At 36.3% G+C, this 17366-nt stretch overlaps 1 protein-coding gene across 6 annotated transcripts in view; it reads left to right on the top strand.

The window, feature by feature from the left end:
* The window catches only part of LOC150089228 (lipid transport auxiliary protein 1), a 199454-nt gene that overhangs the window by 72619 nt on the left and 109469 nt on the right, over positions 1–17366 (top strand). For all 6 annotated transcript variants that reach the window (XR_016548109.1, XR_016548108.1, XR_016548110.1 and 3 more), the window contains exons 4-5: positions 16744–16861; positions 17052–17105. Coding sequence is in view for 1 of the 6 variants with exons in the window: in XM_090390389.1 (XP_090246515.1) it covers positions 16744–16861; positions 17052–17105 (172 nt within the window). In the remaining 5 variants the exon portion in view is untranslated. The remainder of the gene's footprint in view (positions 1–16743; positions 16862–17051; positions 17106–17366) is intronic.

Genomic DNA, 17366 nt, shown 5'->3' with positions numbered 1-17366 from the left:
CTTAACTGTGTCTACAGTAATGTCAGGGGTGCTGTCAATAAAATGGCTAAATTTGAACTCCTGGTTAACAATTAATGCTGACATAATATGGCTAATAGAAATATGGTGCCACCCAAAAATTGGTGGAGTTCCACAATGGCACATATAATGTATTTAAAAAAGATTGAGAAGATAGAAGGGGTGGTGGGGTTATCTTCCTATCACAAGCAGCCTGAGCACAAAAAGAGCTTTTGCTGAATCTGAAGTTACCTCTGCCAGTATAGAATCTGTGTGGTGTGAGTTAGTTGGAAGCAAAGACAGAAAGATTATGAAGAGTATGATGAGAGTCTCTACATGCAGATGGAATGGGTAGGCAAGTGTGAATGTCTTATTATGAGTGAATTCAATCTTTCCCAATAAATAGAATGAAACCTCACTATGGAAGAGAAAAAATTAAATAAACTAGATGATTCTTTTTTGTACCAGCATATTAGAGAAGGTTCTAGGGGTGAGAATATTCTTGACTTCATTATGACTCATAAATCAGATGACATTATAGGGCTTAAAGTACAGGAAATATTGTCAGGTAGTGATCACGTAGTCATCAGTTGGAAGATGAAGAAAGATGTTGCAGTAGTTGAAGGTAAAGGTATGGGATATAACTTCTGGAGGAGGGGAATTTGACAGTTTAAGGCTCTATATAGCTTCTATTAATTGGGCAGATTGCAGAGTGAGGGCAAATACATTTGAATTATGGAATATTTTTAAAACAAAATTCATAGAAGCTGTGATTGTATACATACCATTAAGAAAATACTGCAGGAGGAAGATGCTGAAATGGATGATGGCAGAGCTGGCCAGTCAAATAGACCTGAAAAAGATAGCATGAGAGAGTTATAGAGCTACAAAATGTATTCTGTAACATTTTGTAGAGCTACAAAATGTTAATCTGTAATAGTACCACAAATAACATTAGTGAGGACAAGGCTGCATATAAGAAAGCATTGGCTAAGAGAGCAAAGAATGAGGACAAGGAATTTTTCACATATGTGAATACAAGGAAGATAAAAGTGAATCAGATTGGACCCTTGTGTGCTGGTTGTGAGAAAGTCTTAGACATCCCAGCTGATGTTGCGGATGAATTGAACAGGTACTTTGCATCTATCTTTACTGACAAAAGACTTTTTATGCTGAGAAGAGGCTGCACAAGTGAGACTGAGCCATATGAAATTAGTGATGTCATATTTACAGATGATTATTTATTAGAAAAACTTTCGAGCATAAAGGCAAGTAAGGCTCCAGGAGTTGATGGCATATACTCTGTAATTTTGAAGAGTGCCCGAGGGAATAATTGAACCATTTAGGTTAATAATGAGGGCATCTCTGAACTCAGGGGAGATTCCTTTGGATTGGAGAAGTGCCAATGTATCTCCAATACATGAAAGCAGTTCTAAGAGTGAAGTTGGTAACTACAGACTGGTTAGTCTGACTCCAGTGTAGAAAAAATTTTAGAGGCAGCAATTAAGAGTGCAATCCAAGGACATTTAGTCGATGTGGCATTCTTAAGGACACACAAATGGCTTTGTTAAGGGAAAATCATGCTTAACTAACTTAGTAGGCAATTTTGACACAGTTACTCATGAGCTGGATTTAGGGAATAATTTCAACATAGTTTATTTGAATTTTAGCAAAGCATTTGACTCAGTCTCTCATGAAAGATTTTTTTTTTTTTTTAAATTCAATAATCATATTCATTCAATATGATTATTATGATGATGATTATAATCATATTCTTCAATAATAATCAGATTACTGTACAAGCTGGAACAGATTGGGATTACTGGTAAGATTTTAAGATGGATAGCTGGGTTGCTGCAGGGCAGAAAGCAGAGGGTTGTGATTAATGGATATTCTTCAGATTGGTGTAACGTCAGGAGTGGGGTTCCTCAAGGATCAATTCTAGGACCACCATTGTTTATCATTTTCATAAATGACACTGATGAAGGTATAGAAGCTGTGATGTCAAAATTTGCAGTGACGTAAAGATTAGCAGAGTCATTAATGATCAGTGCCAAGCAGGCCTCCTTCAGGATGACTTGAACAGACTTCAAAGATGGTTAGAGAAGTGGCCACTATGTTTTAATTCTGCCAAATGCAAAGTCTTACATTGCATTTGGGGAATAACAACCTACAAATAAATTATACACTTGGTGGGGTTGAATTAAAAACAGTGGCGAGGAAAGGGATCTAGGATTTACAATACAGGTGGATATGAAATTTTCTGAACAGTGTAAACAGGCAGCCAGAAAAGCCCATGGTGTTCTATCAATGATTTGAATGCTATCCTGTAGAGATAGGAGGTCATAATCCCACTGCATAAAGCAATTGTAAGACCAAACTTGGACTGCTTTGTTCAAGTATGGAGACCTCGTGAAAAAACACATCGAGCTTCTTGAAAGGGTCCAAAGACAGGCAACTCGAGTGGTGTGATCGACAGAAGGATGCCTGTATGAGAAAGACTCTTTATGTGGGCTATAGAGCTTGGCAACCAGGCACCTCAGAGGTGTGACCTGATTGAGGTTTATAAGACTGAGAGGAATTAGTAAAATAATGAAGGTGCATTCTCACTGTTCTAAAGAATTTCAGAACTAGGTGTCATAAATTGAAATTACAGGGTTTGAGGTTTAGATTAGATAGTAGAAAGTTTTCTTTTACCCAGTGAGTCATTGATAGCTGGAACAAGTTGCCCTTGCATGTAGTTGAGACTGACAGTTTGAATAAATTAAAAGGTCTACTGGATAGTTACCTGTGTGAGGAGGGAAGCATATAATTTGTGTTTTGTTATCTACTTGGTTGGTTTTTTTTTTTCCAGTGCAGCAAAAGCTTGTGGCTTCCTTGCACTATATATATGCTGAATACTATTACTATCATTTGTAGGGAACAATGCTTTCACCATGGGGTGAACGTAGTCACAATATTTAACTGACAATTCTTTTCTTTGTACACCATGTAAGGAGTGTACCAATCTCAAATTAGAACTTGGTGCATTATGAGAAGAATTTGAGTCACTGAAGAAATGAGTGCTTTCCCTAGAAACAAATGTAGCTGCGTTTCATTGTGGATTCAAGTATCTCATGACCTGTCAAATTATGCACCCCTGATTTGGGTCTCCCAGATAAGAATAGTCAAGTGCATACTGCTCTTGTTGAAGTAGTTTTATTGTGAGACTATTGTCAGGGAAATGAGTAATATTATTTATAATAAAGATAGGTGGACCAGAACCAGGGTGTAATTTCATGGTGGCAACAGTTGATGATGTTACCAACAGATTGTAAGATTTTAAGGGGGTAGAGAGTGCATTATTATTCATGGGTCTAAAGATATTAAACGAACACGACCTGACCATTTGTTGGATAAAAATAGGACGATGCTGAAAAAATTCTACGAGTTGGGTCAGAATGTGTATGTATCTGCAATTCTGTCCAGACACAATAATAGGGATTATATACTAAAAGCCTTGTGTATTAACTCTAGACTAGGAAATCTGCAAGACTGGTGGGGAAATTTTTGACAATGTGACCCGCACTTGTAAGTAGAAGGAAACTATTTTGTAGAGATGATATTCATTTGAACAAAGGTGCTACAAGGATTTTTGCCATTATCATTGAGGATACCTTAAAGGTATCCTCAATGATAATGGACACTGCTAGTTATGGAGGAGAAGGGTCATTAGCATTAGCAAGCTTATGCAGCATCAGCCAAAAAAAAAAAAAAAAAACCTCCCATTTCACCCCTCCATTCATTCCAAATGCCTGTCCAGCTCAGCCTTAAATTTATTTAGGCTCTCAACTTCCACAACAAAAGATAGAAGTCTGTTCCACCAATCAACTACCTGCTGGCTAAAAGTAAAATACTGCACATCTATTCTACAATGTCTTTCCTCAATTTGAATCTATGCCCCCTCAAGTTCTTAATCTGAGCGAGAGGAAGAATCCCATCAGTATTCAGCTTGCTCATCCCATTCAAGGCCTGATACACCTCAATCAGATCACCTCGCAGATGCCTACTCTCCAGGTGCTGCAAATTGCAGAACTTAAGACTTTCTTAGTAAGCGCACCCCTTTGTTCCCTCACCAATCTTGTTGCCTTTCTTTATACTTGTTCTAGCAACTCTACATCCTTCCTAATATGAGGCCTCCAGGCCTGTACACAGTACTCTAGGTGTGGCCCGACTATTGCCTTATATAATGGGATAATCACCTCCTTGTCCCTGTAATATAGATCTGTGTTTATCTGATGGTTTAGGTTAAAGTAATTCTTGCACTTACCTCAAGAATTCTTGTTTATTGCCACAACAGCTGATATCAACAAGCTGTTCTGAGAGTAGCAACATTTCAAATGAGCAGGATGATAAAGATAGGGAAACAAGCCTAAATAACTTCAAGGAGTGTGTGTGTGTGTTTGTCAGATTAGTAAACTATAAAAGAATACTTACTCTTGCTTTTGTTAACTTTGTCTACAGTAATGTCAGGAGTGTTGTCAATAAAATGGTTGAATTTGAACTTCTGGTTAGAACAACTAATGCTAACATAATAGGGCTAACAGAAATATTATGGTGCTATCCGGAAATTGGGGAAAATGAGTTCACTATGGTATGTATAATGTATTTAGGAAAGATAGGAAGATACGAGTGTCGGTGTCCTGCTTCTTATCAAAAGCATTCTGAGCACAAAATGAGTTTTTGCTGAGTCTGATGTTATGTCTGCTAGTATAGAATCTGTGTGGTGTGAGTTAGTTTGAAGCAAAGGTATAATGAGAGTGGGAGTAATATACAGACCAGAAGATTGTGAAGAATATGACGAGAGTCTTTACATGGAAATAAAATGGGCAAGCAAGTGCAAATGTCTTATTATGGGTGACTTCAGTCTGCCCCAGATTGACTGGAATGAGTGGGAGGGAACTCACCTTGGGGAAAACTTATTCTAAATAAACTAGATGATTATTATTTGTACCAGCATATCAGATAATACTAGGGATGAGAATATTCTTGACCTCATCATTACTCATAAAGTAGATGACAATGAAGGGTTAAAATACAAGAACCATTAGCAGGTAGTGATCACGCAGCCCTCATTTGGAAGATGAAAAGGCTGTTGCAGTAGTTTAAGGTAAAGGCACAGGTTTTAATTTCAGAAGAATTGACTTTGACTGTATAAGGTGCTATATGGCATCTATTAAATGAGCGGATTGCAGAGTGAGCACAAATATACTTGACTTATGGAATACCTTTAAAGCAGAAAACAGAAGCCATGAACACGTGCATAACATTAAGAAAATATTGCAGGAAGAGGATGCCAAAATGGATGAATGTGGAGCTGGATGGTCAAATAGAGAAGAAAAAGATAGTGTAGACAATTACATAGCAATGAAAAGTGAAGCCTACAACAACTGAAGTTGAATTCTAATAGTAGCACAGATAAGGTCAGGGAGGCCAAGGCTGCATATGAGAGTGCATTGGATAGGAGAGAAAAGAATGGCAATAAGGAATTTTTCATGTATGTGAATAAAGGCAGAAAAAAAGCAAATCAGATTGGACCCTTGTGCACTGGGTGTGGGAAAGTCTTCCTAGACATCCCAGCTGATGTGGATGAATTGAACAGGTGCTTTATTGAAGAAAGACCCTTCATGCTGAGAAGAGGCTGTGCAAATGAGGCTGAGTCGTATGAAATTAGTGATTTTGAAATTACAAATGACTGCTTATTAGAAAAAGTTTTGAGCATATGGATGCATGGTCCCTGGAGTTGATGACACATACCCAATAATTGGGGTATGTGTCGTCAACAATTGGGGCTTAGAGGGGAACAGGTATCCTGTGTGTTATCAGACACTCAGCTTAAAACACTGATGGATCCAATATCTCTCTATTACAGAAGATTTAGGAGAAGTCCGGTTGGCCTGCCTCCCTAAAATCCACTCATGCACATCTTCTCGATGGTAAGCCCTGTTACGTCACTTAGGTGGCAACGAACGTGTAGAGTGGTTCTCTTCAAGACGCCTGGTCAGCGTGAAGAGGAAAAGACCAAACCCTCCAGCAATGAGAGCACAACAATACAAATGGCCCTCAGTCTCCAGCAGCTTTCACTCTCCCTCTTACGGCAGCGAGAGGATCAGAGTGGAAGCAGAGGGTGCTAAGAATCTCTGGGTACGACCAGGCTGCCATGCCTGGAAACTGAACATGGCCTGTTATAATGTAAGGTCACTCATCGGTGAAGACAGGATATTAGAGCTGGAAAAGGAATTAGAAAATGTGAATTGGAATATCATCGGTTTGGCTGAAACAAGAAGAAGAAATGAATCACTTATAAGTTTATCAAGTGGAAATCTGCTGTACACCAATGGAAACAGTGAAAGGAGTGAAGGTGGAGTTGGGTTTCTGGTCCATAAAGATTTTAAAAACAACATTTTGGAATTCAAAAGTACATCACCAAGGGTGTCAAGACTAATACTCAAGATTTCTAAGAGGTACAAGCTAAAGATTATAATGATTTATGCACCAACATCGAGCCATGATGATGAAGAGGTTGAAGAAATGTACACTGAAATTGAGAGTCTTGTAGATGAGCAGAAAACCCACTACACTATTATTATGGGGGACTTCAATGCTAAGGTTGGAAAAAGGCAAAACATCGCAGAAAGAGGAACTATAGGAAATTTTGGAATTGGTGAAAGAAATAAAAGAGGTGAAAGACTTGTGGAATTTGCAGAATCTCAAGGAATGTCAGTAATGAACACTTTTTTCAAGAAAAGGGTGAACAGAAAGTGGACATGGAAGAGTCCAAATGGATTAACAACTAATGAAATCGACTTCATCCTCACTAACAGAAGATATATTGTGAATGATGTTACCGTCCTGAATAAGGTAAATGTTGGAAGTGATCACAGAATGGTAAGATGTACACTTGATATAGATGTAGGAAAGGAAAAAACTGACTCGAGTAAATAATACAAAGGTCTTTGAAATAACAGAGGAGGAGAAAAAGCAGTATGTACTGGAACTTAAGAACAAGTTTGAGCTTCTGCAGACTGCTCAGGACCAAGATATCGACGAGGAATATTACAACTTTCTGAAAGTGATAAAGCCCAAGAAACCTATAGGGAAACAGAAATCCAAAGAAGAAAAAATTAGGCAAGAAACACTTGTCGTGATGAACCAAAGACGACAAATGAAGAGCAAGAAAAACACTGACAGGGAGAAAATTGAGTATACTGAGTTATGCAAAGCCATTAGAAAGAGACTCAGAGAGGACATAAGAAGATTTAACACAAGAAAAGTAGAACAAAAACATTAAGGGAAAACAAAGGATTTAAATCAGCAGCCATGAGCAGTAATACAGAAAAACAAATGATACTGAAACTGAAGAATAGCGATGGTGTACTTATAAACAGCAGAGAAGGCATAATTGAAATAGCAGAAGACTACTATAGAGAATTATACAAGGAGCGAGGGAATGATACCAGCAGTGGGGAAGATGGATTGCAAAGTAGCAACACATACGACATACCCGATATTCTTCCTGATGAGGTAGAGCATGCATTGAAGAAATTTCCTGGCGCACTATAACCCTGCTGTTTTTGCGCCATAAAAATTAAATCAATCAATCAATCAATCAATCAAGCATTGAAGAAAATGAAGAATCGGAAAGCCCCGGGGGAAGATGAAGTTACTGTAGAGTTGTTAAAATTGGGAGGAAGAGACATACTATGAAAACTGGCAAGGCTCTTCACAAAGTGCATTAGAAAAGGCATGACACCTAAGCAGTGGAATAATGCAATCATAGTTTTGCTGCATAAGAAAGGAGATAAATCAGAAATTGGAAATTATAGACCAATTAGCTTGTTATCCCATATCTACAAGTTGTTCACATGGGTCATTACTAACAGATTAGAAAGAATACTTGATGAGAATCAACCGAAAGAGCAAGCTGGCTTTAGGATAGGATTCTCAACTATGGATCACCTTCACGTAATATCACAGCTAATGGAGAAAGCAAATGAATATAAAACACCATTATGCCTGGCATTTGTGGATTATGAAAAGGCATTTGACTCCATACAGCATAAGGCAATGTTTCGGGCACTGGAAAGACAAGGCATAGATACTCCATATATTATGATTTTGAAGAAAATATATGAGAGTGCTGCATCCTTTATTAGACTAGACAAAGACAGTAGCAAATTTAAAATCGAGAAAGGAGTTCGACAAGGAGACACAATATCTCCGAAGCTGTTTACTGCTGCCCTTGAGGAAGCTTTCAGAAGATTAGACTGGTCGCAGAAAGGAGTCAATGTGAACGGAGAGTACCTAAACCATTTACGATTTGCAGATGACATTGTGGTCATAAGCCACGATCCCAAAGAATTAGAGGAAAATCTTAATCAGTTATGCACAATTAGTAAGGATTTTGGACTAAAGATGAATATGGCTAAAACAAAAGTAATGATGAACAAGTATGCCACGGAAAGGGAAATAATGATTGAAGGAGCAGTAATTGAAAAGGTGGAGTCATATACTTATCTGGGACAAGTTATTAGCTGTAATAATGATAAATGGCTGGAAGTCAAGAGAAGAATAAATTTTGGATGGATAGCATTCAGGAAATATAGTCACATACTGAAGAGCAATATCCCAGTTTGTCTGAAACGTAAAATAATGAATCAATGTATACTCCCCACCATGACTTATGGAAGTGAAACTTGGGTACTCACCAAAAGAAGGAAGAGAAGCTGAGAACTACACAGCGAAGAATGGAACGAATCATATTGGGAATCAGACTGTTAGATAAGAAGAGAAACACATGGATTAGGCAGCAAACTCAAGTAAAGGACATTCTTATCAAAACTAAAGAACTAAAATGGTCTTCGGCAGGACACATAGCTCGAAGACATGATGACAGATGGACTAAGAAAATAACAGAATGGTACCCAAGAGGAGCTAGAAGAAAACCTGGAAGACAAAGGCGGAGATGGATAGATGAAATTCATGAGTTTTCGAGTAGTAAATGGATGGCCAGTGCTCAAAACAGAAGGAACTGGAAAGTTGCCGGAGTGGCCTTCATCCTGCAGTGGATTGAAAATGGCTGATGATGATGACCCAATAATTTTGGGTGAAGCTGCCTGGAGTATATTGAACCATGAATTTAATTGGGACTGCATCTTTGGACTCTGAAGAGATTCCTTTTGATTGGATAAGGGTCAACATATCACTGATACACAGGGCCGGCACTAGGTATATTAGGCTCTGGGTGGGGAGGCTTTCCTGCACCCCCTTCCAGATAGACAAAATTTAAGAACATGTTTTTATTGAGTTAATATTTTTATTTTTGCTAGAGAAAAGTTAAAAAGACAAATGTAAACACAAAAAAAATCAATCAAAATATTTATAATGTTTTAATAGTCATATTAAAATATTAACAATAAAAATTTTACAAAAGAGTCAATTTTTTACAAGGACATTTATCAAAATACTAGCAGAAGGTAGTAGTTAAGTGCAGTTGAGCCTGCCTTTAATTTATATAATAATAATAGTTTCTATAATTAAATTTCAGATGCTCATGTGAAAGAAATGGGATGCACATAGGATTGTAGTCAATCACCTATATTTATACCAAATTTCGAATCGGTATCCCATCTGGAAGCAAAATGATTTGTAGACAGACTGACACTTGACAATACTTAATAATACTTTGACAATACTTACAGAATAAATATAGATTTTACATTACATTACAACAAGTTACATCAAAGCTATTTAAAAATTTAAGAAGAATTTTTTGTTGTTAACACCAAATGCCATATTTTTATCGAGTGCCAAATGAAATTCCTTTCCTTGATTTTATATCAGAAAATTTATTAATGACATCAGTAAAATCCAAATTTGCAACCACATAATTTTCAGTCGATAGTATTGCTAATGAATTTAATCTTGCCTGTGACATTAATGATCACAAATATGTTTTAGTTAGCTTTAATTTGCTGAAACTCCTTTCCCCACTTGCTACAGTTAGTGGAATTGTCAGCATAACTCTCAGTACTACCCATAAGTTTGGCAACGCATCTTGTAATTTATTGTTATTTATAAATTTCAAAATACTTAAGTCTTTATCAGGTGTCAATATTGACTCTTAGCGGTGAAAGCATATGACGGTTGTTCCACTGCAGATTGCGGACTCCTAAACACAAACCAAAAAAGAGCGCTTCCTTCTTGCTGACAATCAACACACTTATAGTTAGAAGCTTCTTGAACGAATGCATGGAAAGAAGTGATTGCTATTGCAGCAAAAATGTGAACAGAAATGCAGGAAGGGAACAAATGGGAGCAATAAACTCTAGTCCGCAGAAAGGATACTTGAAAAATAAAATCCTCGTGGCTACAAATAGGTTGAGATACGAATGGAAGGGTGGACATATGTTTTATGGAAAGGTGGACATGTTTATTAACCAGGCTCTACCCTGATACCTCTTTCAGGGTAGGTTAGAGAAGCAATAAAAGCACCCCTTTCAAGGGAGCTGTCATTGTTTTGCAAACTCAGTCCATCTCTGGGGGGGGGGGTGAGAGAAAATTTTCAGTTAGTCTGGTATTCCCGGGTTCTCTGTCCATTTTCACTAAAATCTTTGAAAGGCTGAGGGCCTTTACGTCAGACACACGCCACGTGGCTGATGCATTTTCGACTGTTTACTGCACTATAGAGAGAGAGAGAGAGAGAGAGAAAGGACCTCCACACCTTTCCCCAAATCTTTCATTTCCCCCTTCCACGAAGCATATGCACCCTCTCAAACCTTCGACACCCCTAATTTCATGCACCCAAAGTGTCAGCTCCCCAGGTGACTGCCCAGCTCGCCTGTAGCTCAGGCCAGCCGTGCTGATACATAAAGGCGGTGCTAAGATTGAAGTTGGTAACTATAGACTGGTTACTCTGACTTCAGTGAGGGGGAAAATCTAGGGACATTTAGATAGAAATGGCATTGTGAATGACACACAACATGGTTTTGTTAAGGAAAAATCATATTTAACTAACTTTGTAAACTATTTTGATACAGTTACTCATAAACTGGATGTAGGGAACAATCTCAACATAGTTTATTTGGATTTTAGCAAGGCATTTGACTCAGCCCCTTACGAGAGGTTATTGTATAAGCTGGGACATGTTGGGATTACTGGAAAAGGTGGATTGCTGGTTGACTGCAGGGCAGAAGACAGGGTTGTGATTAATGGATATTCTTCAGGTTGGTGTAAAATCAGATGTGTGGTTCCCCAAGGATCAATTCTTGGACCACTGTTTCTGATGTTTATAAATGTCATAATGGTCGTTGGTAGAGTAGTTAATGATCAGTACCAAGCAATGCTTCTTCGGGATAACTTGAACAAGCTATAAGAATGGTCAGAAAATGACAGCTGTTTTAATACAGCACAATGCAAGGTCTTACACTTGGGGTATAGTAATCCCAAAATAAATTCTTCACTTGGCAAGTTTGAATTAAAAACAGTAGAGGAAGAAAGAGATCTGGGAGTTACAATATTGCCAGATATGAAGTTTTCTGAGCAGTATAAACATTCAGCCAGGAAATCCGATGGTCTCCTCTTGATGATGTATCGAACATTATCCTGTAGAGATATGAAGCACAGATAAGTATAAAGAAATTGTAAGACCACAATTGGAATACTGTTCAAATATGGAGATCTCATCTGAAAAAAGACATTGAGCTTCTTGAAAGAGTTGAAAGATGGGTAACTTGCATGGTGAGATTGGCAAAAGTGCAACTCTATGAGGTAAGACTCCATCTATGCTGGCTTACAGAGCTTGGCAACGAGGCACCTTAGTGGTGACTTGATTTAGGTTTATAAGGCTCCGAGATGGGTTAGTAAAATGAATGAAGGTGTAATTTTTGCTGTTATATAGAAGAGAACTTCAGAATTTGGGGAACATAAATTCCAATTACAGGGAAGAGGTTTAGTCTAGAGTGTAGGAAGTTTTCTTTTAGCCAGTGAATCGTTGATTGTTGGAACACATGCTTCGAACAGGTAGTTGAGGCTAACAGTTTGAATAAATTCAAAGGGTAACTGAATAGTTCCCTATGTGAGGAGGGAAGCAAATAAAATGTATTTTCTTATCTAATCATTCCCTTTCACCCGGCCAGTGCAGCAAAAGCCTGTGGGTTTTTTGGACATTTCTATTCCTATTACTAATAAGGTAATCATGAGTGCATGTAATTTGTTCATTCAGTGTGCTGATGATAGGACCTAAAGAATACCAAGATATTGTTGCCCAAACAAATTCTCACTGAAGTGCTTTGCTAGAAACTGGATTGCTGAGACTCATTAAGTTCTACAATTATTTTTGGGGCACTAGTTTTATGTTTTTTGGGCTACAATCATTTTTAGTGTACGGCAGTCTCCTTCAGTCAGCTTTCATTTTTTTCTGCAATTCATCTTATTCTTCATCTAATTTTGTTTTTCCATACTTTGTGATTATAGACATGTCCTTGGTACAGTTGCTTTGGATACATTAAACAAATCAGCATTTTCGGTAACTGATGCCTTGTTAAATGTGCACCAATGGTTTGGCCTGTTTTGAATTCAGACAGGTCAGTAATTTTCTTAATGTAACTGTTTAGGTCATTTTTAAATAAACATCAGTTTTTATTGTCTTTCTTCACACTGCTACTTGCAAGAAACAAACAAAAAGAAAAAAAACATCAAAAACATCACTTTCATCAATATGTCATACAGCCATTACAAAAACTGCTACTTTCATTTTGGGTGTTTCCATTATTTTGTTCACTCCTGTATGTTTATAATTAATTAGAAATGCAGATAAGAGATGTAAGTACATACTGAAAAAAAATTCTCAGGACACACTGTTTGAAGCAACTTCTCAATGTAGATTTACAGATATACTCCTGAAAGGGATAATACAGCAAACTCTCGATTTACCGGGATCAGATTAACTGGGACACTTAAAGATTCCAAATAAAAAAAAAAATAAATAAATAAATAAATAAACAGAAATCATAAAATTCAAGTAATAACTAGAATAGGTATAAAAAGATGTTTTGCAAGTTGAAAATAAGCGGCGTTATAAGTCGTCATTGGGAGATTAGTATGCCTATTATCTTGCAACCCCCGCTATCTTCACACCGGCCACTCAAAAAAAAGAGACCAAATGTTTAGTTTGTTTTAGTGCATCGTGTCAGTTGTTGTGCTCCGTCGCACTGCAAAAGGACAAATTTTGTTTCGTTATGCATGTCAGGGATGTCAGAATTTTTTTTTTTTTTTTTTTGTTTAGAAATCACGAAAATGGTGGTAAAACGCAAGAGTTGTGCTTTCAATTAAACAAAAACTTGAAATTATTCAAAAGTTTGAAAACAATGCATCCATTAAATCTCTAAAGCACCATTATAATGTTAGTGGCCAAACCATACGTGACATTTTAAAAAGTAAACGGAAGCATCGTATTGGACACACGAGTAGTGCGTGGTAAGTTTTTTATCTGTAGCCATACTTTTTACATAGGTTGCTGAATTTTCTGATACAGTAAGTCCCCGACTTACATAGCTTCAGACTTATGGTACATTATTTATAATTTTTTTATATGGCTGAAGATTTCATTGAATGGGACACATTTCACTATAATAACATAAAAACCCACAGAATTCCAGCTAATCGGTATTATCGCAAATTCAATAAGATCGAGTTTACTACCCATTTATAATTAATTGCACTAACAGAAAAAAAGCTTAGTAACTCAGAAAGTGCAAATTGTTCTTATTGTTTTATGGTAGTGACCCTCCAGAAATGAGCTTTAGTAAAATATGAGCTCGTGTAGAGTGATAATAGTGAGTTTTCATCTTAACCCAGTGAAGTTCTTTATAGAAATTTTTATTTTGACCGTTATCACGGTGCCGACTAAGAGAATAAGTGACAGCGGTACTGGTAAATCTATCAAGAAAAGGAAAGCGATCGAGTTGGATCAGAAAATTAAAATATTAAGGATGTATGAAAATGGCCAAACATTAACAAGTATCACGCGGAATTCAGATTTGTCGGTGGCAATGGTGAACACAATAAAGGAGAAAGACGGAATACAAGAAGCGATCGGCATCAATGAAGGTCAACTATAATAATAACCAAGGCTACGAAATATATATCAGTTTTTACAGTTCAATAACATACGTTTTTTCTTCCTTTTATGTTTTCTTTTATGTGCCACTCTGGCTACTTCACTGCTGTCCCCAGGTAAAAGTTTTTAATTGAACTAATTAAAAATATAACTATTTTTCTTCATTCTTCTGAGGATATTATGTGGTTTTTGTAATTTTGGCATATTAGGGATATACTGTAGTAGCAATATTTTATTAGTCATTCCTGAGTTATGTAAAATTCAACTTACATAAGAAGCACTGGAACGTATCTCTTACGTATGTTGGGGACTTACTGTATTTTTGGATTAACCGGAAAATCGATTATCCAGGAATACTTTTTTACCATCTATCCCGGAAAATCGAGAGTCTACTGTATATTAAGAAAAAAGTATATTTATACAATAGTATTCTTAAGCTATTTTGATTTCATTTCAATAATTGATATTTGAAAATATTCAAAATGTATTTCTTCATCAGATTAAAAATTTAATGTGGTATATCATCATGACTTTAAACTTGTTAAAGATCAGCATTGATAATTGTTGTAATATTAAATCTTAAAGAATATACAGTTGAAACTCTTTATAGCAATATGAGAAAAATGGTTGTTATGCCAAAAGGATGTCATATCAATAAAATCAGCAAAAGAACCAAGAAAATTTTGAACAATATTGGCTCTTCTAATACAATATAGTACAGTATAAGCTAATTCAGAATATGTACTAGAGTATTCAACAAGAAAATGAAGATTGTACATTTTGTATTGATTGTATGGTGTAGTAAGATTAATTTGTAAATGGTGTACAGTAATTACTATATACAATAACAACACATATGTAGAGTATCCATGTATATGCTACCATTAATATCTGGATACCCCTCCATTGATAGCTGGTCACATCCTGTCCAAGTGGCATGTGTGTCAGACACCACTATAAATATGCTTCTAGGCCTTTGAGGAGACAGTAGTATGATTGTGAATGCAAGGTGCCATGATCAACGGAGTTAACAGACTTCCAGCATGAATTTATAATTACCACATAAGAAATTGGTCTATACATGACATGGCTCTGATGATCCTTGGGTTGATGATTGGTGATGTGATCTGCAAATGGAAGTGTACTGGTGCTGAAACTATCATGAAATAACCTGGAAAACCTCTGAAGATGACAGAATATGACAGGAGAACCCTGCAAAGATTTTTTCACTTAGAATGCTGGTTGACATCTCAGCACATGCAGGCCTTCAGTGAGACAATTTGGACACAGTCAGCACCAGTACAGTGCACAGGATTTTGTATGATATGGGTTACCATACCAGGGTTTAGCTGTCCACATGCCACTAATCACCTAACTAATGCCAGATGCTACCTTTGAGATGGCATTAATTGTAAAGTCCACCATTCTTGGACCATAGACTATGGAATGCTGTACTTTAGAGTATCATGTCACGGTACATGGTCTTTCAGTCTGATGGTTGTGCCTGGAAGTGGCAGAGGCAGTGTTGATGATAGGTAGACAGACATATGAATAGGTTTGGGTAGACAGACACATGAATGCTGTGTCTGTCAAAAAACAGCTGAATACCAGTCTGAATGGAGGAAAATATTGGAGGACAGTTAAAAAAAACTGTAGAGAATGTCCCATGAAAATTGGATGCTGTCATAAAGGCACATTTTATTAGTTTTCTTTTAAATAAAGTTATTTGTAGATATGGAGGTGTCCAGATATTAATGTTAGGACAGAGTACATATGTCAATGCCTAACCATAGAAAGACAAGGGAATTCATTTCAGACTTGAAAATAATCTTTCAAAATGCACTGTTTCAGTGGCAGAGCATGTTTTTAAAAGAGAATTATGAAGGCTCATGACAGTGGTTAATTCACTCTCACAGGCTATGCTTATAAAACAAAATATAAGTTCTGATCTTTGATGACCATCCTTCAGTGAAATTCCTTGCTCAAACACAATATATTCATCATCTTCATAATTAAAAATATCAGGTTTTCATTCATGCATATTTGGAAATACACAATGTCTGCAACCACTTTGGCCTAGTCTTCAAAACATGTTTCCCTCTAATGGGGCACATCCTCAAAAATTTATTTGCTATTATTGAATTGATCTTTGCAATTAATGGAGAAAGAAGCATATGAAGCTTCATTCAAGGTGAAAAATCCATCATTTGAAGTTGCTGAAGAACTGATGTTGTATTGGGTGGTGAATACTCAAAAGTGTAGTGTGCACATGGTCATTCACTTGGCACTGAGAGGTGTAGTTATCTGAAAATGTGAAGAACAAGACAGTGATGTAACTTTTTTTGGGCCATTATTGAGAATTCATCTGTCTTTCAAGTTTGTTATAATGAATATAATGACCTGTATGGTATGTCATTATTACACAGGTCATTATAAATGCTTGGACATTAAAAAGAGGATTGCTATAAAGAGCTTCGACTGTCTTAACTTCTAAAATTATAAATATAGTAATTTATAAAGGATAGTGCAAGTAGTTATTACCATGTACTATCATTGAAACTAAACAGACCTCTTATACTCTGCTGTAGATTTTACGTAGTGAGATAGATAGAAGGTTGGACGTTGTCAAAGGCATTATGTATGAACCAAAGCTTTTGAAAAAGGAAGAAGAAGAATTGTTTTATAATATTGAAACATCAAGGCAGAGTGAGTAACCAAAATATGTAATTTTTAAAAAATTTAATGAAAACTTTTCACTAAAAAATTGCTTATAGGAAAGAGAAGAAAAAAAAGATTTTATAAAATCTTAAGTTTTTGTACAATTTGTTTTGTTAGTAATAAAGTTTAGCCAATCTGTTTAAAATGATTGTAACTTAAACATTCATACTTCTTTTAGTTTCACCCAGTCACTTATACAGAATGAAGACTGTTGATACATTGGCACACCTAGGTAAATATAGATATAAATTGTACTTTGCAACGATTTATCATTTATTGTCTCATTCAGTAATTGTAACTGTCATGTAATTTGGAGTTTTTTTAATATTCTTCACACTTAAATTTATTTGAAATCCTTGTTATTAGGGAAATGTAGTAGAAAAATTAATTTAATTTTTCAGATATAACTTGATTTTTCGCCATTTTTTTTTCTGAAATATATTCTTTATATATAAAAATTATTTATAAAATTGTTATAAAACTGAGTATAGAA

The sequence above is a fragment of the Mastigoproctus giganteus genome, chromosome 2 (genome assembly GCF_048544385.1).
Source record: "Mastigoproctus giganteus isolate SK-2022 chromosome 2, ASM4854438v1, whole genome shotgun sequence".
Lineage (NCBI taxonomy): Eukaryota > Metazoa > Arthropoda > Arachnida > Uropygi > Thelyphonidae > Mastigoproctus > Mastigoproctus giganteus.
The sequence above is the reverse complement of the archived record's forward strand: the minus strand, read 5'-3'. Positions and strand labels throughout refer to the sequence as shown.